The sequence below is a fragment of the Aulonocara stuartgranti genome, assembly GCF_965226115.1.
Source record: "Aulonocara stuartgranti genome assembly, chromosome: 16".
NCBI classification, from domain to species: domain Eukaryota; kingdom Metazoa; phylum Chordata; class Actinopteri; order Cichliformes; family Cichlidae; genus Aulonocara; species Aulonocara stuartgranti.
This window is the reverse complement of record NC_138952.1, coordinates 28,831,697-28,858,746: the sequence shown is the minus strand read 5'-3', so window position 1 is coordinate 28,858,746 and position 27,050 is coordinate 28,831,697. Positions and strand designations below refer to the sequence as shown.

Here is a 27,050-nt window from a genome sequence, read left to right as displayed (position 1 = left end):
TCTCACTATCTCACACACTCGCACATCATCAGCATGCATTCATGCATGTCAGTGTGAGCATCTACACCCTCCTATCCTCCTCTGTGCAGGAATCTGTAAGTCCTGATGCTAGGTCCAATCAGATCAGACTATAACCTCAGCTCACTGCAGTAGCTTGAGCAGGTGTGAGTTAACAACAACCACAACACTCTGACAAGGAAGCCACCGGGCTCCGCTCTCCTCCTTTCTCAGACAAACTCAATCCCTAGGAGGCGCCGAGGCGGGGTAGTGTGCCACTGAGGCGTGTTCGGGGTGCTCCAATGTGCCTGAAGGCAGGACTGGCTGCCTGCCCCACTGACATCGCATTATTCAACTCATCGTGATGTTGACTCTGTGGATCCTCCGCTTAGTTGGTAGGTTTTAGCCCTGAGGTTTTTGCATGCATAGTGTATTACACACATAAAAGTTCTAAGCACTTACAGGAGGCTTTCAAATATACTGCAGGGAACAGTTTCTATTTATCAAATAATACTTAAATGCTGTGATCTCTTTCCTCACATTTCCTCACATATGTTGGATTGCTGGCTGCACTTGTGTAATTAAACCGACTTGTTTAAACAATTTATAGAAATATTTTTAGTGCATTTCACATTTTGTCTTGCATACTGCCTACTAGTCACGTGTCTGTGGCTTTTAGAGCAAACTTAATGCAAAGGCCGATTGTTTCCCTGCATCTCGACATTTTCACATACTGACCGATTCATCAGCAAGCAGCTTCGTTTTAGTTAACAAACTGAAAAGTTCATTGAAGATCAGGGAGTTGAGTTCTTAACCCAGTGTCAGTGCAGTTTAAAATGTTAATTAGAAAAACCATGTTGAAGAAAGAGTCAGTGCAATGTCAATGCAATGTAGTAAAGTTTTGAAAGAAAGACGAGAGTAACGAAGGAAGAAAATAAAACGAAAATGTCAGGTAGACTTGGGTTGGTCTCTTAAAAGGAACCAAGAACATCGAAACTGAGCGCTATTAAAGAGCACACTGCTTGTTTTATCCATTATATGCAGCGGTGCACTTTACCAGCACGTCACCACTCAGCAATTAAAAAAAATACCTTTAGCTTTTAGACTGATGTCGAACCTTCCAGTCAGCCAAATTTTTCAATATTTTTTCCCCTTTGTTTTACATTTTACAGTGTGGAAGAATAATGAAGACCAAAATAAGAAAAAAAAGAAATAACTCCAACACATCTGGAAAGTTTTTAACAACTTTGAAAGTTTAAAGTGCAGTTGCAAAGACCATCAAACACTGTGATGAAACTCTCACATGAGGATGGCCCCAAGAAAGAGCAAGAGTTCCCTCTGCTGCAGGGGATTAATGCTTCCCAGAGTCCCAGGAGCAGATTATATTAACTATTTAGAGACATTAACCTGTTAACATCCACGTTCTATGGACTTTCCAGGAACGTGTTCTAGCTCCTGTAATGATTCTTGATTAGCATGTGCTGAAAATGCAGCTTTGGCATAATTCCTCTTAGAGTCCTGTAGGTAACCTGATGGGTGTCCATTAATACTCTCAATTGCTTTGTCAACAAGGAGCGAAGGAGAGAGCCCTCCAACCACAGGGCAAACAAAGAGACGTAGAGCCACAAACTCTCCCATCTACACCCTTCAGGCTTGCTTTTGGACTGTTGGACTGTTGAGATAAACTTTGAATATACTATATTTATTGGAGATAATGTATTGGAATTTCAGGAGCAGGACCACGCCTCCAAACACGCTCCTTCGGGTTGTCATCTAAATAGGTTCCCCCACCCTCCCTCCCTCCTTGTTCTCTATTCTTTAACTTCTTCACTTCTATTTAGTACACGGGGATCTGCCAGGCCCAGGAACCATCACCAGTCCCCTTCGATGCCTTCCCCAAACCGCAGCTCAATTCATGTCAAAGCATTCACTTTTACCTACTAAAACGCTGTCAAACCTAAAATGAGGACGTGGGCCCAGCTAGTGAAATTACACTCTGGTGCTACCAACACAATGGGTAGTTATTCCTGTTATACTTTGAGGTCTGCTGCCTGGGGTGCATGGCATATTGTAAGTCTTGTTTTGAGTCTGTGCATTCACAAAAAACAGGAAGGCACTCAAACGTTGGCGTGGACTCTTGCGCTCATGGTCTGATGATGAACTTTATGTTAGTTGGACCGAAGCAGACCTTAGCATGTGGACAAAAGTATAATTAAAGCTTTAGCCAGTGCACCTGGGGGGCACCAACACGGGAAAAGGAGAAAAGTCCACACAAAAAGACCCCAGGTGACCAGTAAATTTAACCCATGCAACAGTGCTAACCACCATCATGCTCACTGGTGGATGTTAAGATATTAAGTAAGAGGTAAACTGTTTTAGCCAGGAAATACAACTAATGGAAATAACCAGCGGCCTGAAGAGATGTGAGGTGATAGTTTAAATGAGGATGTTTGGAAAGACAAGTTTGTTCTCCAGCTAAAACTAATCACGGGCAGAACTGTTCCTGCATGCGTGAAATAACCGAGAGTAATGAAGAAAAGTTCTCAGCCGAACGTTAACCAGTGCAGGTTGCATCACCAAAACAAACTTTAATGTCTGTGAGTCATGTAGCCCCTCAAGGCTGGAGGACAGAAAACATGTCTCCTGTCAGAAACCAAGCACAAGAGACGCTTTCGGGAAACAGTGTGGAAATGAAACTGAGCAGGACAGGTGAAATGATCAAAATCAGAAAAAAGCTCCTGGGCACAGATGTGAAAAAGCCCTCCCACTCTCCCCTCATAGACACGAGACACTGAAATGTGTTGTGAATCTCTTTGTGGCTGATTTGTCACTCATTCTTTCATTTTGATTGATCTCTCTGGTCATTTTGCACATATTTGTTTTCATTCTTTTCCCCTTTTCCTGGTCGTGTCGAGTCTCTCAGTCATGTCTTTTTGTGGTTACTTTACATCTGTGTGTATTATCCTTTTAGCTTTCAGTTTAACCTCTTTCTCGTTAGTAGTGGCTCTTTCTTTGAACCCCTTTCTGATTTTTCAGGGTGATTTTAAAGTCATTCTCTATGCGTTTCTGTTGAGTTCACACCTCAGTTTTTTGGTTACATTTGTTTTTAGTTGTTTGTGTGTCTGTGGTCTTTTTTGCATCTTGTGTTCACACTGTATCTGTTTTGTAAATTGTATCTGTTTTGTAAATATATCTGTCCATTTTAAGTAGATTTAGTCCTTTATTTAGGTTTTTTCTGCTGTAATGTTTCACTTAAATTGTCATTTTATGGTATTTTTCTGCATGCATGTTCATACAGTGATGTCGCACACACACAGTCACACAACAAAGAATGTGAATATGTGGACAAAGTCTTCATTAGTGGACAATCAGGTGTGCCTCCTTAGCAACATTTGTACACTGCTTCTTTGTTTTACTTTTTTTTTTTTTAAATAGCAGAATTTCTTTTTAGCAATTAGGCTTTTTTTCTTCTTCTTTGGTTGGTTTTGTGTTTTTGCATTATTTGGCATTTGTTATTACTGAGTTACATTGTGCTACTAAATTACACTGACAATGTGTAGGCTTAAGAAAAATGAATAATATACACAAAATAACTACTGGAGAGATGCAGCACAGGAAGAAGAGTGGGCCATCCACTAATTAACCGGTCAACATCTACTTAGCTTTTCCTTTTCAAACCGAACTACTGAGCTTCAGTCAGCTGATTTTAATTAATGTGCAGCGAGGTGAAAACTGGTGGTGCATCTACAATTTCTGAGTAGTGGAGATATGAACATTTATTTTATTTTTATTGCAATAAAACACACACATGCGCTCAGTCAATCAGCTCACACTAATGGCTGATTGTAAGCAGAGTCATGTGTGGTATCAGATTAGAAAAGGACATCAGTGGTATTGCACATCACTACCATTAAATGTATAACAGCACACTTATAGCAGTCAAACTTAACTCCACCTGAAACTGGATCTTATGGAAATTACGTACCTGCGTCAGTTTATTTGGACTATACAGTAAATGATGAGTGAATCTTAGCTTTCGTGCTGTGGAGCTGGGCTAGGATGGAAGGCTAAATTATTAGTCAGCTACTGTGGCATGAGTCAGTCATTAGCAGCCACGGTGCAGAAGGACAGAGTTAATGAAGTGGAGCCAACAGGATGCAAACACGGAACTCAGGGTCATTCGGGAGTTCGGAGGCATTAGGGGAGGCTGACAGCTCTAAATAAATCAGTGTCTTTGCTTTTGGTCAATAAAGTTTGGAGACAATATAATGACTGGACAAAATGTTATTTGGTTTAATGGACAAAGCATTTGGAGGGAAGTTATCTCTTGTTTCAGTTTTCCAATAAATAAATGTTTTTTATGGTTGTTTTTGCTTCTTTAATTCTTTTCTCCACCCCACCTCCTTCATCAAATGTGAAGGCTGCTATTGAATTCATTCATTCACAATCATTTCTTTGAACTGTTTAATTTGACTCATTATGATGGTCCTGTCATAGCAACAGACTTTGTCAATTTATTATAATTTCAGCGCTGAATTGTGTATTTCTCAACAACACACTGTAACAATATTAAATTGTTGTAATCCACCTTTTCCCGTCTTACAGCTCTTATTGCCTCCTCAGCCATCAAAGGAAGGACGTTCACTCCTTTGAACTCCTTTCTCATTTTTTCTTTATCTGTAAATGTTGTGAGGCCTTTAAGACCTTTAGATTTGCTATTATACAAACAACTGTGGCTAGTTTCTTCCACCGAAATAAATCACTTCTTGAATTTGATTGCAACTACTTGACCAACAATGAATCAAACTGCAAGGAAGGTTCTTTTATAGATGAGCATAAAGGTGTACAGATTCCCTTTAGATCGCTTCGCTAGCCTTGAAACAAATATCTGGACACCTAAGCCTTATTTGAAAATGTACAAATGTCAAATCAAATGTATTTGAATAAAAGGCAGCAAAAAGTTACAAAAAGGAAGTTTGTCAGATTTTAAATCACACTCAACAGTAGCTTTTAGGATCACAGTTACAGTTTTGTTTTATCCTTTAGCTAGCAGGAGTGCTTTTATCACCTGGGCCTGGAAGCATCAGTACCCTTCAGTTCATCCGCACTACAGCATCAAGAAACTGACGTCTTTCATCATAGAATCCCATAGGATGCTTTTATGATGCTTTGGCTTGCATGCACTTTTCTTTTTGCGTCTCTCCACTGATTTGTCTTTGTGTTTAGGTTTAGGTCATGACACAATCATCGGCTTGTGCCTGTTGAGTTAGTGCTTAAGTGACCATTTACTTTGTATATCTTCACCTTTTTTTCCCCGAAGTTCCAGAGTCCAAATTTGTGGCCTCTCCAAGCTGCATGTTTAACCATCCAGAGCAGCATCTTTGAAATCATCTGAAAGACCTGATTAATTCATATTTAGGCTGTTAAGGAGTTAACTATTAAGGAGTTAACTACAGGAAATGTCTTTATGTCTTTTAATGCCAAATGTCTTTTAGACACCATGCCAGTTAAAGTGTTCAAGGATACCGAAGCACTAATTAACACACCTACATTAGATCTGACCTTTATTGAATGGCTATGCACCAGTCTTTTTAAGCTGCTGATTGAAGTTGATTAGAAACCCTTCTACTGATCCAGGCGATGTAACAAACTGCAGACCTGGGACCAAACTAGCGTTCATAATCCTTCAAACTATGTAACTATGTTTTTATTTGAAAGATTCACAGAAACAGCACTGGGGAAAGTCGTCATAAGAGAGGCTGGATAAATGCTGCTGGCATTAAAGCAATGGTTAAAACATATTATACAGAATGCAGTTTTTTCACTGACTCTTCCTGACACTTGGAGCTGGAATTCCACAGAGTTACAGCATGTGCTAAAAACAACACTTTTTACACTGTTAATTAGGTGGGACCTTAATAACACATCTGTATCTCCCGGCTACGACTGCAATATATGTAATATATTTCAAGTTCTTGTTGTGATGAAAAGTTTTTTCTTTATATACAGACTGTGGTATAGATGCAACTAGACCCTGAGATCACTGAAATAAATTAGACGAAGTTAAAAATGGTCTTTTTGTCATTCTTTAAAAGCAGTACACCATGCTTTTTGTATAAAAAGCGGGATAATAACCAAAACCATTAATGCATTCGTAGTGCGGTTTCCTCCAGTGCCCTTTATGTGGCTGTAGCTCAGGTGGCAGAGCAGGTCAGCCACTAATCAGAAGGTTGGTGGTTCGATCCCAGGCTGCATCCTGGCTGCATGCCAAATATCCTTGGGCAAGATACTAACCCCATGTTTGCCTACTGGTGGTGGTCAGAGGGCCCGGTGGCGCCTGTGTCCGGCAGCCTCGCCTCTGTCAGTGCGCCCCAGGGCAGCTGTGGCTACAATGTAGCTTGCTATCGCGAATGGGTGAATGACTGAATGTAGTGTGAAGCGCTTTGGGGTCCTATGGACTAGAAAAGCGCTATACAAATGCAGGCCATTTACCTTTACCTCTACCATTAGAAAGTCTAATGTCTTTCACGCTGATGCTTGTATTGTGCTTATTTGAGGCTGAGATGCTTCATTAAAGCTCATCGAGATCTTTCCTCTTACCTTTTTTTGTTTAACTGTGTGTTGAAGATTGGACTGATGTGTTTGTATGTCACATTTCTTTGTGGATGTTGTGTTTACTGACAGTAGTATTTTGAGGAAAAAAGATCTTATCAGTGATTTTTGCTGCATCTGTCACAGCTACAAGGTCAGAAAATGGTCAGAGCTAACCTGACAGTTTCTCCAGTTGATGAAATATTAATATTATATTGTCTAAATCGTCCCTGTATTTAAAGAACATAATGTGTGAGTAATTTCCATTTTCATAACTAACATAGAAGCACAAGAGGGTAACACAGGTCGGACATTATTTTCTTTTAACTAAGCACCATGCTGATTTCTAATCTTGATTTTTAGACTTAATCATTATTACATTCACAATCAGAATTTCTTTCAGGGAAAACTTTTTTCACTGGTTTGTTTCGGTGTTGCAGTTCTTACCCTCCCTAAAGGTCCAAACTCACTCACGGATTAATTTGGCTGCAGCCAACATAATGAATTTATTATAATTGAGTTCATTTAGTAAACAAGGTCAATGAGATGCAAACGTTGCAAAAGGTTTCTGTAAGTAACTCTGTGAAAACGTCACTAACTCTTTGGGATCTTCTGGTTCTTCTTGTTCTGATCACCCCCAAAGTATTGGCAATCAGTAGGACTGGCACTGAGCAGTGCTGATTTTCTAACCCTGGAATATTTCTAACATTTTGAGTTATTTTCCAGTGTTAGAAAATCAGCACTGCTCAGTGTTAGCCATTGTTAATCTTCAAAACTGACTAGGTTACTTTTAAACATATAACACTGTCAAAAGTGTTAATTTAACACTCAACAGTGTTGTATTTAACACTCAGAGGTGTGGACCCATATAGACACTCTCCAGTGTTAAATTAACACTGGAGATTTTGCTGTGAGGGACAGAAAAACTGAAGCAGAAAAAGTGCAAACTTCACCAACATCTGATGATATTTTTGCACACTGCCAGTTACATGCAATCACGTGAAGCTGAGATCTTTGATTTCATCTTTATGTTTCTTGTTTTTCTTAGTAAATAATTAAAGCTAATATGCACTCCCATCCAACCACCACTATGGTTGCAGGTCTTTGACTACGGTCCCATCATTACATTTCCTGCTCATCTATGTCCATTGAACTGAACAGCTGGAGACCAGCCAGACTAGCAGAAACCAATTATCAAGACTTGATTGTTCCCCGTCCTTTCCAAAAAATTATATGAAGCCATAAACGTCTTGTGGAAAATTGCATCTTATGAGGAGCTGGCTGCAATGCTTTTGATGAATAGGATTGTACTCTTTTTATTCCTCTTCACTATATTCTCTCTTAGGTAACTTCGGTTTAACTGTTTATGAACTCAGAGAACTTTAATTTCTGCTGTTTTATCCAAGTAAATCATAGCAAAAGAATCCTGGCCTTTATTAGAGATCCGATATTTACAAAGAGCACATGTCAAATAAAATACAGCACTGATGTACTGCCTCAACCCTTGTGTCAAATCAAACACCAAATTGTCCTCTAAGTTTAGTTTACATGATGAGTTCAACAGTAAATTATTGAAAAATTAGCAAATATTTGAGTGAATATTTAATTTTTTATGTAAATCTGGTGAAGACAGTGTTGTTAATATATAGTATAGTCACATGATAAAGAAATCACATATTTTCTAGACTTATGGGCAGCAACAGTTGCTTCTCTAAGGTTGGTGATGTATTTCCTCTTTGACATTGTTTTAACAGCGAAAACTATATTTTTATAGATGTGCTCATATTTGCTGATGATCAGTTAATCCAGTAATTTGATTAGCAGGACATGGCTGCTACTTACCTTGTTATTTCCTGTGGAAGTAGTAAGGATGGAATTCGTTTTTCAAACATTGCTTCTGCATTTTGACTTCATTTTTGGTCAATAAAAAAAGACCTTCTTGCTTTGCTGTTCATTTTTATGTAAGTAGTTTTAAGACCTGCTAAATATACGGTCATTTTTATGATGCTCTTGCACATAACATCTTAGAATTAAGAGAGGCAACATTTTACATGTACATGGCTACATTTTTACAGAGACTTCTTTTAATTTCAGCAGCATAAACAATAAAGTAAAAGAATCCTGAACTGAAATAATAGATGTAAAATATGTAGACCAAGGCTTCTGCGAGTGATTTAGGTTTGGTGTAGTTCCACTGTTTTAAAACCTCAGTGTACTGACTTATTCCCATTACTGTTTCGACAGTGTGGCTGGGAAACTTTGGGGGAAATGGCTCTTAGCCTCAAGAAGCACATTATCCTCATTTCACCTTTTCTATACTTTAATGAAGTCAATAAAAGTGACTCCTTGTATGAATGCTGCTTTAGGCAAGCCACACAAGACTGCTAGCCCACAGTCTATGAAAACAGAATAAGATACAAAGTGAACTTAAATGTTCAATTAATTGCCTTTGAAATCAAGCACAAAGCAGAGGTTTCAAAAACCCTCTCTCGCTCTGACAGGAGCCGGGCCTGAATCCTCTGTAGATACTGGTAAGGACCACACCTTGATGACCTAGTAGATGGCTATATACATGGTTAGACCCCAGTCATATAAAGAGGCCAACTACCAGTTGGAAAGGAAAAGTGTAAATTCTACAATGCAAGTAGTTGCTGTCAGTCCCTAATGAGAAACTGGTTACAAAGAAATACACAGTGTTGCATTGACAACCTCTTTGCAATCAATTTGGTCTGTAGCAGGTTGCCGTGGTTGCCAGTAGTTTTTGTGTTTCCCTGCAAACACTAACAAACTACCCAAGAGCTGTACTGAAACTGTGAAATGTGTGATGTAAATCAGAAACCATATGCCTTCAAAGTAAAAGATGTTCCTTTGCAAATGAGTTAATTGCAGACAAAATGTTTACTTGTAAACAGTCTCTCTTTCTTTATTGCATCACAGATTTTTTTTTAAGTTTCACTACAGCTCAAAGAATGATTGGCAAGTGCATCTTTCATGCAAACTGAGAGTGAAAACTGCAATGTGCCAGCAACCAAAGCAACCATAAAGGGATGTTGGGTGCTTTCTGCTTTTCTTTAAACTTAGCAAGAGCCAGGAGCACCCAGCAGCTCCTCTTCAGGGAATACACATTTTTCTCTAGCAACTGGAGGCTGTCAGGGGGTCACATAGGCCTGTGTGACTGAGGCCTTATTGTACCTGGCAAGCTAGCATTACCCAGGATGATGTTTGGCAGCTTAAATTTACAAATTGGCAATCTTTAAATAATCTGTGTTTCACTAATTGTTGTGTCCCACAAGGTTTGCTCTTTGAGTTACTTATGGATTGTTAACTGGTGTCTTAACTCTATCACATACTTAGGACCATGAGTAAGAAGGGTCGCCTCTCTGTAAATGAGAAAATTTGAGCATCACGACCTTAAAGATCCGCTTAACATCTTTTCAGGTCTTAAGTACACATAAACAAACGTGATCCAAGATCTTTTCACATGACATGTCTTTTGTTTTGAATTTTATGCCGTGCTGCCATTTTTTACAGATTTTGCATTTCTCTGTCTGATGCTTAATACCTACAGTACAAGACAAGTTTTTCTATAAGAAACCTAAAAAAATAAACTATGGACACCTCCGGGTTTTGTTGACTTGCTTGAAAATGAGAGCCATAAAATCATAATGTAAGCATTATGACATGAAGGCTTTTTATTCACCGGGGAATAATCAATACTGGAGGAAATTAAAGGCTTTTCAAGCAGTGTTTCAGAAGAATGTGCTTTGATTTTTTGTGGTATTATTTGATTCATAACACTTTTCTGAACCATTTTATTTTTTGGTTAGATTTCAAAGTTGTATTCTCCCTGTTTTAAATCAATGTGAAGTGCAATATCCATTCTTGATCCACCTGCACTTCCAACATTTCTTGTCCATTCTCATTGCTTGTCGTAGCTTCTTCTGCCAAGACTCAAAATGTCCCACACTGTCATCCCATCATATCCATGTTGCTCTGTTCACTGACATACTGCATGCTGCTACCAGTTGGTGTTTTCTCTCTGTTAGTGTTGAAGGCATCTCAAATTCAATCTAATGCAGCATTTTTGGCCTGTGAAGACTTCAGTATCCCACAATTTACTGACAGATATATAGACCGTAGATAGTTGGTGTTTAGGTCTGCATGTGTGTACTTACCCACTGAAATGGTCCACACTGCCATGATCTTGATGCGGGCCTTGGTGTGAGAATTGAAGCGGCTGTGGTGGATTGGGTTGCGTATGGCAATGTATCTATCCAGAGAAATGGCACAAAGGTGCATGATGGATGCTGTGGAGAACAGGACGTCCAGATAGATCCAGATGGGGCAAAGATCAGAGGGCAGGGGCCAACCGTAATCTGCAGAAGGGCAGAGAGTACATATTTGTTGAATCTGTGAAAATAGCTTTACCTGGATGAACAATGGTGCTTTAGTCTCAGTGTTCCGGATGATATCTTCCAAAAGGCAATTTCACTGCATTGTATCAACAGTGATGCATTTTAGTGCTGTGTGGTGTCAACATTACATCTTCTGCTACTTGACTGATAAATATCTTTCTTCAATTATTTAAAACTGCATTTTTCAGGTTTTCCCCGAAGTTAAGCTTTATTTACACCTGACTGATATTCACAGACTTAAAATTAAAATTCAGTAGAGACCATTTATTGAGAACATGCCACTTAAAAACGTGTTTCAAAATCACTCAGAAATGGTACTTTTTCAAATACTGATGTTTTTAAGCAACTTTCATTTAAAATCACTCTTGATCTTAACTGTCAGCGCTTGACCAATGAGGTGAATCCATGAATGAGTTTGGGTGCACAAAATTTGGAATTAACAAAATCACAGAGGAGAAAAACACTGTGCGAGCTGCTGAAAATGTTGAAAAATCTCTGCATAGCATTGTTTCTGGCAGGCCGTAGCCTGAAGCTTAGCCAGCAATCTTGGCAAATCAGTTGTTTTCAAAATCATCAGCTGATTGCTCTGCGGATACTCAGATGAACATCCTATTGGCAAATCTCACAAATCTCACAACCTGCTTCAGCCTGCATACAGTGGGAGCTGTCACTGTATGCAGGCTCATGCTCCTTCACAAAGCCACCTCCACCCTCATTTCTTCCATATCATGCTATTCATGTTCTTTCTCACTTAATTAAAGTCATGTCATTGTTACTGATAAGACAAATCTGCAGCTGCTCTCGCTGCCTTTTGACTTTGCACACTTGTGAGTGGCAGGCCAGGAAGGTCTCAGAACAGAGTCCCACTTCCAAACATAAATTATTGTCACTGAATAATAATCTTATTTTATTTACTCTGAAAGGTCCTCAGAGAACTGACATTAGAAGAGATCATGATATGAAATTAAACTATTTTTCTTGGATTATTATCAAACAAGAATCCAGGTTTAATTTTGTTATAAAATGTGTCTGAGCAGCAGTACAAAGTAACACTCAATAGAATGCTTATCCTTTTTCACAAAGACCATTGAAATTCCCACAAGAGCTTGCATTTAAGCTAGTGGAACAAAGCCTAACCTGGTCATGACCTCACTGTTTTACTTCTTCATGGCTCAATCCAGTTTAGAAATGTAGGTAGTTTAAACCTCAACTGCTGCATTGGAATCTTAAGAATAATATAGTATTGTAATATGTGTAAAATGACCTCATGCTTGGGTATTTTTTTAGCAAGAAATATGCCCACAAGATACCTTAAAAGGTGGTATTTGTGCTTCTTGTTGATATATTTAATTTGCTGTCCCAAGTGAAGTAATGTTAATGCTTTACCAGTATGCTGCTTTGAAGAATTAGCTGAGCCTCAAAGTGAACGGTATGTTTGCATTCTCGTCTTTGCAAGCTTTATGTACTGTTTGAAAGAATCAGACCGAGGATAAAGGAGGCATTAAAATTTGTTTCCTACTGTATCATACAGGACTCAGAGACATGGGTGAGGAAATGGATTTTCTGCTTTTTAACACAGATTGGAGCCTGCTGATGTGGCTCGGGCATCTACACGGAAAGTATGGAACCATGGTGCATAACTGCAAGAACAAGAAAAAGCAGGAGGCATGACACCACAGAAGATGAAACATGAGGACTAACTGGAAAAATACTGTTACGGGGGTGATGAGTAAGAGAACCCAGACGCGGATCGCTCGTTAAGATTGAACAGTGTCTTTATTTACAGTGAAGCAAATCCAAAGTAATCCATAGTGCTAAGTCCCTTCCGTGCTCCCCTCGTGTGTCCATACGACTTTCGTGAACAGTGACGTCTCTCCTCTCGTATCTCCGTCTCACTCGTAGCCTGGAAAAAAGGCAAACAGATGCGGTTAGCCTCCCTCCGCTATCAAACGTTTGTCTAACACTCGCTGAATTCGAGTCACTACCCGGCTTGGTGGAATACTCCAGCGCTGTCTGTCACTCAGCCACACCATTAAATAGTTCTGTCACAATGGTGGATGATTGGCAGCAGCTGGCGAGGAATCAGTTGCAGGTGGGACCACTCAGAGTGGCGGAACTTCCGGGTCGGACATCTCCCGTTGCTACGCAACCGCGTAACAACTACAACGGAGACAAAAACAGAGCGGGAGAACAAACACACACACACAGGTCGCCGGTCGGGGCACCGTCGAACCTGACAGTACCCCCCCTCTAATGGGAGCCTCCCGGCGACCCAGCAAACTTATCAGGGTGCCTGTGGCGGAAGTCTCTCACCATGGCAGCATCGAGAACCGCGGACCGCGGCACCCAAGAACGCTCTTCCGGACCGTACCCCTCCCAGTCCACCAAAAACTGAAAGCCCCTACCGCGGCGCCGGGCATCCAATATCCGTGATACGGAATACGCCGGCGAGCCGTCGATAATCCGGGCGGGTGGCGGGGGCCCGGAGGGCGGGCACAAAGGGCTGGTCCGGACAGGCCTCACCTGGGACACATGAAAGACATTGTGAATTCTCATGGAACGGGGAAGAGACAAACGTACAGTCACAGGATTCAACACGGCCAGGATGGGGAAGGGCCCGATAAAGCGTGGAGCCAGTTTCCTAGACTCGACCCTCAGAGGAACATATTTCGCAGACAGCCATACCTGTTGCCCGACCTGGTATGCAGGGGCCGGAGCACGGCGGCGATCCGCAAGTCTCTTGTTCTGCTCAGCGGTCCTCAAGAGGGCGGTCCGGGTGGCGCGCCATGCCCGCTGGCAGCGCCGCAGGTGGTGCTGGACTGAAGGAACCGACAATTCCCCCTCCGACACAGAGAGAAGCGGGGGCTGATACCCCAGGGAGGCCTCAAACGGGGAAACCCCAGTAGCCGCCGACGTGCTAGCATTATGGGCATATTCGACCCACGCCAGTTGATCGCTCCATGATGACTGGTTCGAAGAGACCACACAACGCAGCATCGCTTCGAGCTCTTGATTAGCCCGTTCCGCTTGCCCGTTGGTTTGAGGGTGGAAGCCGGACGACAAGCTGGCCTGGGCCCCCAGTTCCTTACAAAACTCCTTCCACACTCGCGACGTGAATTGGGGACCCCGATCGGACACGATATCTTGGGGAACCCCATGGAGACGGAACACCTGCTGCGTGAGAATCTTGGCAGTATCCAGGGCCGAAGGGAGTTTCGGCAGAGCAATGAAATGAACAGCCTTTGAGAAGCGATCGATCACGGTCAAGATGACTGTGTGACCCGAGGAGGGGGGAAGACCGGTAACAAAGTCCAGTGCAATATGAGACCACGGGCGGCTGGGCACAGGCAACGGACGAAGGAGGCCAGCAGGGGGTGAACAGGAGACCTTGTTTCGGGCACAAACGGGGCAAGCGGCCACATACTCCTGAGCGTCCTTCCCTAGAGTCGGCCACCAAAACAAACGTTGCAGAAAGGCGATAGTGCGGTTTTTACCCGGGTGGCAGGCAAACTTGGCCGTATGGACCCAGTGAAGGACCTTACTTCGGACCGCCGCGGGAACAAACATCCTCCCATCGGGCCCAGTGCCCGGATCAGGTTCCGACCGCTGGGCAGCCTTAATAACCCGCTCTATGTCCCAGGTCAGAGCCCCCACGAAGCACGAGGATGGCAGAATGGGTCTCTCCTTCTCGTCTGGGTCGAGATCCGGGGAAAATTGGCGCGATAAAGCATCTGCTTTAAGATTGCGGGAGCCAGGTCTGTAAGAGATGGTCAAGTTAAACCGAGTGAAAAACAGAGCCCACCTGGCCTGCCGGGCATTCAGTCTTTTGGCCGCTTGGAGGTAGGTCAAGTTCTTGTGGTCTGTCCAGATAACCACCGGATGCTCGCTGCCTTCGAGCCAATGTCGCCACTCTTCAAGCGCCAACTTAATGGCGAGGAGCTCCCGGTCTCCAACGTCGTAATTGCACTCTGCAGGAGATAAGCGACGTGAGAAAAAGGCACATGGGTGTAATTTTGCATTCACTCGTTGGGATAGTATTGCCCCCACACCTGCGTCTGAAGCATCCACCTCCACAAAAAAAGGTTGACTGATGTCTGCCTGTACCAACACCGGAGCTGAGGAAAAGAGGTGCTTGAGTCTCACAAAAGCCCGTTCAGCGCCGGGAGACCACTGGAATGGCTGCTTAGGAGAGGTTAGGTTGGTGAGAGGCAGGGCGACCTGACTGAAATTGCGGATAAACCGTCGATAGAAGTTGGCAAATCCCAGAAACTTCTGCAGCTGCTTACGGTTCTTGGGTTCAGGCCATTCCACCACTGCCCTCACTTTGGCCGGATCTGCCCGCAGCCGTCCCTCCTCGATGATGAACCCCAAAAAGGAGACTGTCTGCACGTGAAACTCACACTTCTCTGCCTTTACAAACAGCCGGTTCTCCAACACGCGCTGCAACACCATTCTCACGTGCTTGACATGGTCAGCTGGGTTCCGAGAAAACACAAGGATGTCGTCTAGATAAACGAAAACACAATGATTAATGAAGTCCCGTAAAACATCATTTATCATGGCTTGGAAGACCGCCGGAGCATTCGTGAGCCCGAAAGGCATCACCAAATATTCAAAGTGCCCACGATGCGTGTTGAACGCCGTCTTCCACTCATCCCCCTGGCGGATTCTCACCAGATGATAAGCACTGCGGAGGTCCAGTTTAGAAAAGATGGCAGCCCCCTGAAGGAGTTCAAAAGCAGAGGTGAGTAAAGGAAGCGGGTATTTTTTCTTAATGGTTATCTTGTTAAGACCTCAAAAGTCAATGCAGGGGCGGAGCGTTTTGTCTTTCTTCTCAACGAAGAAGAAACCTGCCGCGAGAGGAGAGGTGGACTGCCGGATTATCCCGGCCGCCAGCGAGTCGGTGATGTAGCCCTCCATTACCTCTCGCTCTGATTTCGAAATACTGTATAGACGGCTTGTGGGCAAGGGAGCGCCGGGTAGCAAGTCTATCCCACAATCGTACGGACGATGGGGGGGAAGAGACTGGGCCTTTTCTTTACTGAACACCTGGGCTAGGTCGTGATATTCAGCTGGAACTGCAGTCAAATCGGGAGGAGCGTCAGGTGAAGATGGGCTAGTGGACGTCTGGCTAACTGTAGCAGAACGTAAACACTGTTCATGACACTTAGGACTCCACCCAGTTATCCTGCTGTTCTCCCAATCGATCTGCGGGTTATGGCGTTCGAGCCAGGGGTAGCCCAAAACTAGCGGAGTGTGAGGAGCCTTGAACAGAAACAGGCTGATTTGTTCAACATGGTTTCCGGAAAGAGAAAGAGTCAAATCAGTAGTGCGATGGGTTATACTGGCCAAGGGGGCACCATTCAGCGCCGCCACCTGGAGGACCTCAGGTAAGGGTTCAACAGGTATGCCCAACGTCTGGGCCAGGGCTTCGTCAATAAAACTTTGTTCGGCCCCCGAATCGATTAAAGCACTACATGGGTGAATACAGGACTGGAAAATCAATTTGGCAGGACAGCTGAGGTGGGGCAAGATGTTTGCGGTAACGCCCGTCAGTATGCCCACGGCTACTGACGAGCAGCGTCTTTTCCCGACTCTGGGCATTTATCAGAAAAGTGTCCTCTCTTTCCGCAAGTGAAACACTCACCCCCCTGAGGTCTTCTCCGTCGGGCCACAGACCTAAAGCTGGCTCGACCGATCTGCATGGGCTGCTCCTCCTCCAACGGCTGTTCCTCCCACTCCCGTCTCCACTCGAGAGAGGGCCCTGCCGAGGTTTTGCTGCCGCCCGCTGGTCGCCGTCCAAACTCACGCCTATGCTCATCCAACTGAATGCACACATTCACCAAAGCACTGAGCGACTTAGGCAGTTCTCTTGAGGCCAACTCACGTTTTAGATTTTCGTTCAGGCCGTTTATGAAAGCCCCTCGTAGTGCATTTTCTTGCCAGCCGGTCTCCTCGGCCAAAATCCAGAAGTCAATCGAGAAGTCCGCTACACTCCTCCATCCTTGTTTCAGGGAAAACATGCGATGTGCTGCGCTGTCGGCGCTGGAGCCTTTGTCAAAAACACAACGAAATTTGCACAAAAAATCTTCATAAGAGATAGCAGGTTGCATGCTTACCACGGCCTGGGCCCATTGTAAAGCGCGTCCAGTCATTGATTCCACCATTAACCCCACCTTGGCTCCATCTGAGAAATAAGACCGAGGCTGTTCTCTAAAAATGAACGAACATTGTGTTAAGAACCCGCGGCTCTTATCCAGATCCCCACTAAACTTCTCAGGGGCCGGCAGCGGGTGCTCGCGCTGCAGTGTGGGAGGGGAAGGAGGCAGAGGAGAAGCCGCGGCTGTGCTGAGAGACGGCCCGGGCGACGGAGCATCAGCTGCAGCCCCAGGGGGAGTTAGCAAAATCCCTTTTAATTCAGCAACCAGCTGCCGTAACACAGTTTGTTCTTCAACAACATGTTTCATCATTTTTTCATGGCGTTCCAACATCTCACCTTGAATCGAGAGTTCTCGCAGAACCGGAGCGGCGTCCGCTGGGTCCATGTAAGTGGCTGGAGTATTCTGTTACGGGGGTGATGAGTAAGAGAACCCAGACGCGGATCGCTCGTTAAGATTGAACAGTGTCTTTATTTACAGTGAAGCAAATCCAAAGTAATCCATAGTGCTAAGTCCCTTCCGTGCTCCCCTCGTGTGTCCATACGACTTTCGTGAACAGTGACGTCTCTCCTCTCGTATCTCCGTCTCACTCGTAGCCTGGAAAAAAGGCAAACAGATGCGGTTAGCCTCCCTCCGCTATCAAACGTTTGTCTAACACTCGCTGAATTCGAGTCACTACCCGGCTTGGTGGAATACTCCAGCGCTGTCTGTCACTCAGCCACACCATTAAATAGTTCTGTCACAATGGTGGATGATTGGCAGCAGCTGGCGAGGAATCAGTTGCAGGTGGGACCACTCAGAGTGGCGGAACTTCCGGGTCGGACATCTCCCGTTGCTACGCAACCGCGTAACAACTACAACGGAGACAAAAACAGAGCGGGAGAACAAACACACACACACAGGTCGCCGGTCGGGGCACCGTCGAACCTGACAAATACAGTCACTATCAGAATCAGAATCAGAATCAGAATGGGTTTATTGCCAGATGTTGAGGTTTACAACATTAGGAAATTGCTGCGGTGCTTCAGTGCAGACAATAAGAATTAAAGTGCTATGTAGAAAGAAAGATATGTGCATGAGATATACATGAGATATATACATGAGAATAAGAATTATGAGTGCTACGTAGAAAGATATATACATGAGTGCAGGTGGTGATCAGTGCCAAACATGAAATGATGCAGTGACACAGCGTAGGGTCATGTGTTAGTGGCGGGGACAGTCATGTGGTTATTGTTCATGTGTCCAACAGCAGAGGGGAAGAAACGGTTCTTGTGGCGAGAGGTTCTGGTGCGAATGGACCGGAGCCTCCTGCCTGAGGGGAGCAGGTCAAACAGACTGTGTCCAGGGTGAGAAGGGTCAGCTGAGATCCGAGCTGCACGCCGAAGTGTCCTGGAGGTGTACAGGTCCTGCAGAGATGGGAGTCTGCAGCCAATCACCTTCTCAGCAGAGCGCACAACACGCTGCAGTCTCTGTTTGTCCCTGATAGTGGCTCCAGCGTACCACACGGTGATGGAGGAGGTGAGGATGGACTCGATGATTGCAGTGTAGAACTGCATCATCGTCCGTGTTGGCAGGTTGAATTTCTTCAGCTGCCTCAGGAAGTACATCCTCTGCTGGGCTTTCTTGATGACGGAGGTGATGGTGGGCTCCCACTTCAGGTCCTGGGTGATGGTGGTACCCAGGAAGCGGAATGAGTCCACAGAGGTGATGGGGGTGTCAGTCAGGATGATGGGGGGGAGTGGGGCTGTGTGCTTCCTGAAGTCCACAATAATCTCCACTGTCTTCTGGGCATTCAGCACCAGGTTGTTGTGGCTGCACCAGGACACCAGACGTTCAACCTCCCTCCTGTAGGCAGACTCGTCCCCGTCCGAGATGAGTCCAATAACGGTGGTGTCATCTGCAAACTTGATTAGCTTGACAGACTGGTGGGTGGAGGTGCAGCAGTTGGTGTACAGGGAGAAGAGCAGAGGAGAAAGAACACAGCCCTGAGGGGAGCCGGTGCTGATGGTCCGGGAGTCCGAGACATTCTTTCCCAGCCTCACGTGCTGCTTCCTGTCCGTCAGGAAGTCAGTGATCCACCGGCAGATGGGATCAGGCACATTCATCTGGGAAAGCTTGCCTCGGAGATGGTCTGGAAGGATGGTGTTGAAGGCAGAGCTGAAGTCCACAAACAGGATCCTGGCGTAGGTTCCTGGGGAGTCCAGATGCTGCAGGATGAAGTGTAGGGCCATGTTGATGGCGTCGTCTACAGACCTGTTGGCTCTATATGCAAACTGCAGGGGGTCCAGGAGGGGGGCCGTGAGGGTCTTGAGATGGGAGAGAACTAGGCGCTCAAATGACTTCATGACCACAGATGTCAGAGCCACGGGTCTGTAGTCATTTAGACCAGTGATCCTAGGTTTCTTGGGGACAGGGATTATGGTAGAGGACTTGAAGCAGGCAGGCACATGACATGCCTGCAGTGAGGAGTTGAAGATGCCAGAAAACACTGGGGCCAGCTCGTTTGCACAGTGTCTGAGGGTGGCAGGAGACACACCGTCTGGGCCGGGAGCTTTCCGAGCATTCAGACTCCTAAACTGCTTCCTCACATCTGCTTCATGAATATGAAGAGTTGTGGTCGGAGGAGGTGGTGTGAAATCCTCTTTTGTGTGGGGTGAGGGGGCGGGTGTTGCAGGTGAACAGTTTGAAGGTGGTGATGGCTCTATGGAGGGGGGAGAGGTGGGGGAATGAGTGTCCAAAGTGCCTCTATTGTTGGGGTCGTTGGAGGTATGAAGGCTGCCTGATGGCTCGTCAAAACGGCAGTAGAAGTCGTTAAGGGTGTTGGCTAAGAGCAAGTCATCAGTGGAGTGGGGGGTTTTAGGCTTGTAGTTTGTAATATTCCTAAAACCTTTCCACACAGAGGCCGAGTCATTCTCTGAGATCTGCTGCTGCATCTTCTCAGAGTGCTGATGTTTGGCAATGTCCACTTCTTTAGTGAACCTGTACTTGGCCTCTCTGTAGCAGTCCCTGTCTCCGCTTCTGAACGCCTTACTCTTTTCCAGCCACAGCTTTTTGAGTTTAGGAGTAAACCAGGGTTTGTCATTGTTATAACTCACCCTGGTGCGTGATGGCACAATGCTGTCCTCACAGAAGTGGATATAGGAGGTGACAGTGTCCGTAAACTCGTCCAAGCTGTTAGAAGCAGCCTTCATTGTGTCCCAGTCTGTGGTCTCCAAACACGTGCGAAGCTCCTCCACAGCCTCGTTGCTCCACAGTTTTTTGGTCCTCACGACAGGTTTGGAGAGCTTCAGCCTCTGTCTGTACGTGGGGATCAGGTGGATCATGACGTGGTCAGAAAGTCCGAGTGAAGCGCGCGGCACCGCGCGATAGGCCCCGCTGATCGTGCTGTAGCAGTGGTCCAATGTCCTCTCCTCTCTGGTCGGGCATTTAATATACTGCTTGTATTTCGGAAGCTCATGGCTCAGATTGGCTTTGTTAAAGTCCCCAAGAGCAATGATGAGAGAGTCCGGGTATGTCCGCTCCATGTGGAGAATCTGCTCTGCGAGTGCGCACTGAGCTGCTTGCGCATCCGCGTCTGGCGGGATGTAAACAGCGGCCAGGATGAATGAAGCAAACTCCCGCGGAGAATAAAACGGTTTGCAGTGAATAAAAAGATATTCCAGAGAGGGAGAGCAGTGCTGAGCAATCACTGTTACATCTGTGCACCAGCCACTATTGATGTAGAAGCAGACACCTCCACCTTTGGTTTTACCGGAGAGAGAGGCCTGCTGGTCCGCGCGCAGCAGATGGAAGCCCTCCAGCTTGAGCGCGCAGTCCGGGATGTCCTCACTGAACCACGACTCCGTAAAACATAAGACACAGGAGGAGGCAAAGTCTCTGTTCATGCTTCTCATCAGGGCCAGTTCGTCTATCTTATTCCAGAGTGAGCGTACGTTGGAAAGGAAGATCCCAGGAAGAGCAGTTCGCAGTCCGCGTCTCCTCAAACGCACGAGTACGCCGGCTCGCTTACCTCTCTTTCGACGTCTCACTTTCCTGATCAGAGTCAGCAGTAAATCTGCCGCAGATGCGACAAATATTGGAAATAAATCCACAGGCGTTGTAGTCCTGCAGTTAAGGAGCTCTTCTCTGGTGTAAGAATATCCAGAGGAGTGCCCAGACACAGAAGAAATGCACAAAAACAAGACAAAAGTAACGCACTGAAGCACCAGGGCATCCATACGCGGCGCCATCTTGGTTTGTACCTCATGTACTGAAAGTATGTCTATGTCCCTCAAAACTTAGCAATGTATTTCATAGTTCACATAAAAGCAGAGAAGTCTCTCTTCTCCTTTTATATCTCCAGGAAATTTTCCCATGAAGGGAGGTGGCTTCATGATAACCAGTGGCTAATTTCGTAGGTTTTTGCAGCTGGTCTTTCTAATATGAATAGTAATGATACACAGGGACAATATTTGTTTTTGTTCTAGACTGCATATTTGATTTAATTTAACTTGTGTCTGTGATAAAGAACATTAGCTGTGCTGTAGTGGTGGTTTTCATGGACTTGTGTGTTGTTAGCCTCTAAAAAGCTGATCACACAGTCACTGCAGAGTGATAAATGGAATGAGTCATACAGATGGAACAAGGCCGAAGGCTTTTAGACCCGCCTCAAACTGAGAATGTGCTCCAGATACATCCACCACTGACTAAACTGCAGGTGCACAGGCTGGAAATATATGTTTCTACACACATGCACGTATCTTCAAATTACACACACACAACCACAGCATGTCTCCCTCATGGCTGTCGTGCTGCTCCTGCAGCAGTCATTTCTAAATATAGCCCTCTAAATTGGTCCTGAAACTACTCAGCTGCTGATGTAAATTATATTATATTATGAATATTATCACGAATGGAAGCAGATATGCTTTTTATGTTCTATAGATCAAGGTTAGTTTATTTATAGAGGTTGTTTCTGCACAGGGCAGTTCAAACTGCATAACACAGAAACAGAGCAGTGAAAATCAAAACTATAAAATCAAAATGGAATGAAATGAGAAATAGTGAAAAACTAAAAACAAATAAAAGCCTCACATTTTGACTGCAGAAAATTTTTTATTTACAAAGCAAATTCAGCAGTACCTATTTTTTTTAATTTTTTTATTAATCCTTTATTTATCCAGGTAAAAAATCTCATTGAGATTAAAAATCTCATTTCCAAGAGAGAAATTCTATTACATGGCAGACACGGAAAGTAAAAAAAAAAAAAAACAGCGAAGATTACTATTGAGTCTTTGTCACTGAAAGGGTTAAAAAACTGAAATTGCAAACGTTATCATAATTCTTTATCACTGGCCACTTTGGGGGTGTCACCCCAAGCAGCTCGCTAGTTCCATTGCACCAATCCCAATACATCAGGAGATGTCTATAAATCGATAAATGGCATCTGTAGATGAAAATGTGGTAATGTCCCATTCAATAAACACTTTTCGAAGAGATCTCAACAATTTTTGAATGGTACTCACTCTTGTGTCTTTAGTGATTAGCTAGGTTAGCTTCTGCTAGCTTAGATCAATACTCTTGCACCATTAGCAGCAGCACTTTCCTGCTCAGTTTGTCAAATGTTTATTCACTCTTTGCCCTCTTTTAGCATTAATGGCACTTAAAATAAATGTTATTGGGTTGCTTTGGAGATCAGACTAATTTATTTGGATAACTTAATCCACACCATAAACCCCCCTTAAACAACCCTGTAGATAGCCAGGCCCAAGTAGCCTGCGGGAACAAAGGTAGCTAGTCCTGGTATATTACCCCAGAAGCTGGGAAATCTGGCCAGCTGTGTGGCTATGATGAGCAAGCACCCAGTACTCCACCAAGCCCCTTTCCCCACAGAGCAACATACCTCTCAAATGGTCCGAGAAGCTTCTTCAGTTCTAAGGTCAAATGGGACTCTCCACCATTTGACCTTAGAACTGAAGAAGCTTCTTGGAAGAGAGGTGAAACGTCTTCAAGCAACTTAAAGAAGTCCAGACGCTTTTCTTTGCAAGCTCCTTTGACTACAACGACCTGGATGACTGAGAACCTTCAAAGACACATCTCTCAAATAAAAAAAACAAACAAACTCTGGTTATTGGCAAGACCAATCTTAGATTTACGAAGCTAAAGATTCCAGTGACTTTAGCTGATAGCATTCCAGGCACCAAAGCAAGTGACACTGAAAGGAATTTGACACGCTGGCTATGGATAAACGTGGTTTCTTGCGTACAACATAGTGTATAACCAGATGTTTACTCTAGATGGCATAAACTTGCTCTCCAGTAACACTGTGACAAATCTTGGGCTCATTCTTGACCAAAATATATCCTAATATGATATTGTGCAATATCTCTAAAATTAGAAAAAATATTTTCAGAGTTACACTGAAAAACTAAAACTACTGCATTTTTTTACTCCTAGCCTGGATTATTTCATTATCATCAGGTTGTAAAAGTTGTTTAAAAAGATTTTGTCGATCCAGAGCACTCCAGTAAGAATGCTGACAGAGAATAGAACAAGCAACCATATTTCTCCCATAATGCCTTCTCATTGTTGGTTCCTGTTAAATGAAGAACTGAATTCAATATCCTTCTCCTCAACTTCTCCTTCTCATGTTAAAGACATCATAGAACCATATTATCACAATAGGAGTTTTAATAAACTGAATGTGGGTGAAAGGGCCCTCTTCTGTGGAACTACAACGACACCGTCTCTAGTTTTAAGATTAGGCTTGAAACTTTCCGTTTTGACGAAGCTTATAAGGCTGAATCTAATTACTCTGAATCCTCCCTTAGTTAAGTTGCCATAGCCCTAGGATCCTGGGGGCCTCCCATGATAAGTGTTTCCTCTTAATTCACTTCTTTTTCACTCTGTGTTTACACCCCAGTATTGCATTTAACCATTGCTGATTCTTCTCATGTGTGCCTTTTGTCCTGTCTTGCTCTGCCTAAACCTCAACCACTCACGGCAGATGGCTGCCCCTCTGTGAACCATGAGATTTCTTCCTGTTAAATGTGAGTTTTTCTTTCCCACTGTTGCCAAGTGCTTGCTTAAAACTGATTTTCACAGCTAAATTGCTGACATTATGGTGAGTTTCAGTCCTCACAAAATGTAATCCTCCATGCATCTGCAGCCAGGCCCCCTCCTACTCTTTGTAAAGACCATAAGAAAAGCAAGAATAAATGCATCTACCATGTCTGCTTTTTTAAGAGATCTCAACAATGGCACTGAGGATTTGATGCAGATCTTTAAGGACAATTGGGACCTTAATTTTGCATAATCATGAAAAACGGAATGAATGTACGCATACAGAAACCAGCCCTTGATTGAATAAATCAGCTCATCCATGTGAATTTAACATCAGCCCATATAGAATATGTAGACAAAAAGTCCCTGTCAGTATCTGGGAGATTTTTTGTGGCCAAGTTGTCACCACCTCCCCCAGGATCTCATCCCAAGGGTGTTGACAAAAATAGATCCATAGCTGAGGGGATTAGAGCCAGATCATCGTGAGCACCATCATATTCCAGATCATGGTGGAGTGTTTACGCACCCTCCTCCTCATCACCTCCATTCTCTGTTGTTCCCACCATGCGACAGGTGAGAGACAACCTGATCCAGGCTTTTATTATTTGGAAGGAGATGACTCATCCACGTTGCTCGATGTCGCCATGGTCACCGCCAGACTCTCTTCTACCGCCTTCTCCTCACCGTCATCATCACTTCATCACTTCACTACTTTCCTCTTTTCCCGTAGATTTTTTATTTTAATCGCGCTGCTTATGTCATCGTCTCTGTCTGATGGTCATGTTGAACAGTTATTTCTGTCCTCTGTCTGCCTATATGTCCTTTTCTGTCTCTCTGACCTTGTTTTACATTTGTGAATCTCTTTTGCGCTCTCCTTCTCTCTCTCTCTCAATCAGGCCCATTATACTCCAGCACTGATCACAAACCGTTTTCTTTTCTCTCTTTTATGGCCTGCACTTGTGCTGTCCTGTGTTTCAGGTGGGCAGATTCTGCATTTTATCAGATGAGATTTTAAATAAATGAAAACAATTTCCAAATTAGATTTAAAGAGCAAGCTAATGAGGCAACACGACAACATGAGAAGTTAGCAGCTTCCCAAAAGCTTTCAACTTTGTCCTCTGAATACCATAAATGCTTGAAGTTACTGATATTATCAGTACTAATATTGAATGTGTATAATTCATGCTGTATTAGATTTGAGGAGAACTCTCAGGGGTTTTACAGCCTTGTGTCTTATTCAGTTTTAGTGTCTATTTATTTTCCTACTCGTGGCAACTGTATGAAAATGATTTTGCATGAATTTTGATCAATGAAATTCTAATAACCACTGGATAATAGTTGTCCTATTGTCCCAGTGTTAGGTTACTGATGGCCAATAACATTGCATTTCTCACTTTAAGCCTAAACAAATCTTCTGTCTAACTGACTAATTAACCAACATACACTAAGTGGATATCAATTGAATGGTTAGAAGTTGTGAAATATTTCTTAATAGCACTTGCTGGTTAGTTGCTTATTTACCTTAGACCTACAGTTCAATTATATGTTCTAGTTTTAAAAAATATATCTTATCTGTCTCTCCTGTATTTTTTATACAATTTTTCCCATACACAGTTAAGGAAATGATATAAACAAATGTCTCTGCAAATGCACAGGCGCAACAGTTCAGACTGGCCCACCTTTTAAGGAGGTGACGGGGCACCTACAGACCTACACTGTGTTGCCAAAAGTATTCCCTCAAACACCCAAATTATTTAATTCATACAAAAGAATGGGTCACTCTCAGGGGCTCAGTCAATTCCTGTGTGGTGTCGTAATAGGATGCCACCTGTGTAAATAGTCCAGTCATGAAATTTCCTCGCCTTTCTACAGTCAGCTGTTGGTGGTATTCTAACAAAGTGGAAGTGATAAGCAACTCAGCCATTAAGTGGTAGACCACGTACAATAACAGAGCCATACCAGTAGATACTTGGGGCCATAATGCACAGAGATTGTCAATTTTCTGCATAGCCAGTCGTTACAGACCTCCAAACTTCACGTGGCCTTCAGATTAGCTCAAGAACAGTGCATAGTGTGCGTCATAGAATGAGTTTCCATGCCTGAGCAGCGGCATCCAAATGTTACATCAAAGACATGGATGAGTGAGTTTGATGTGGAAGAACTTCAACCCAACAGAACAACTTTGTGATGTATTAGAATGAAGACTGCGAGCCAGGCATCTCGTCCAACATCAGTACCTGACCTCACAAATACACTTCTGGAAGAATTTTAAAAAGTTTACATAAACACATCGGTTTTCACAAGGTGAATCTTTCCCGTATTGCAGAGCATTTGTGTGGCTGAATAAGCAAACAGTGTTTCCTAATAACTTAATTTGATGATTCATTGAACATTTAGTGAACTGTTTTTTAATTTCTGAATGAGATAATGAAACTTTAAATGGCAGCTGTGCTGAAATACACTCAGTGGGTAATAAGGGCAAGTTTCATTCAAATTAATAGTTTTTCTGATGACCAAGCGGTTTTTCTTGTCAGGTGCACATATATGTCCATAAGATGAGCTGAATTAAAGGGTTGCATACACTGAAGAAAAACCTGCATTAACACTGGATCTTATGTTTAAACAAGGATGTTGTGCTGTGGCTTATCCTCCATTCTCACTTTCCCACAGAGCAACACAAAGACAATCCCCCTCAGGGATCTACAAAGTATCACATTATTACTGGCTCCATAACTTCTGATAGCAATGACCTGGAACCACATTGAATTATCCCTCTCTGAGAGACTTCCCCACATGTACCTAAAAAAAGAGGATAAGTTAAAAAAAAAATCTCTTAGGACCCACC

General features: G+C 43.7%; 1 protein-coding gene across 2 annotated transcripts in view; it reads right to left on the bottom strand.

The window, feature by feature from the left end:
• Positions 1–27,050, bottom strand: part of htr2aa (5-hydroxytryptamine (serotonin) receptor 2A-a) — a 112,737-nt gene that overhangs the window by 28,811 nt on the left and 56,876 nt on the right. Inside the window, exon 2 of one of the 2 annotated variants that reach the window (XM_082508529.1) lies at positions 10,764–10,964. The exons of the other annotated variant lie outside the window; for it this stretch is intronic. Coding sequence (XP_082364655.1) covers positions 10,764–10,964 — 201 coding nt within the window. The remainder of the gene's footprint in view (positions 1–10,763; positions 10,965–27,050) is intronic. 2 annotated transcript variants of the gene reach the window in all.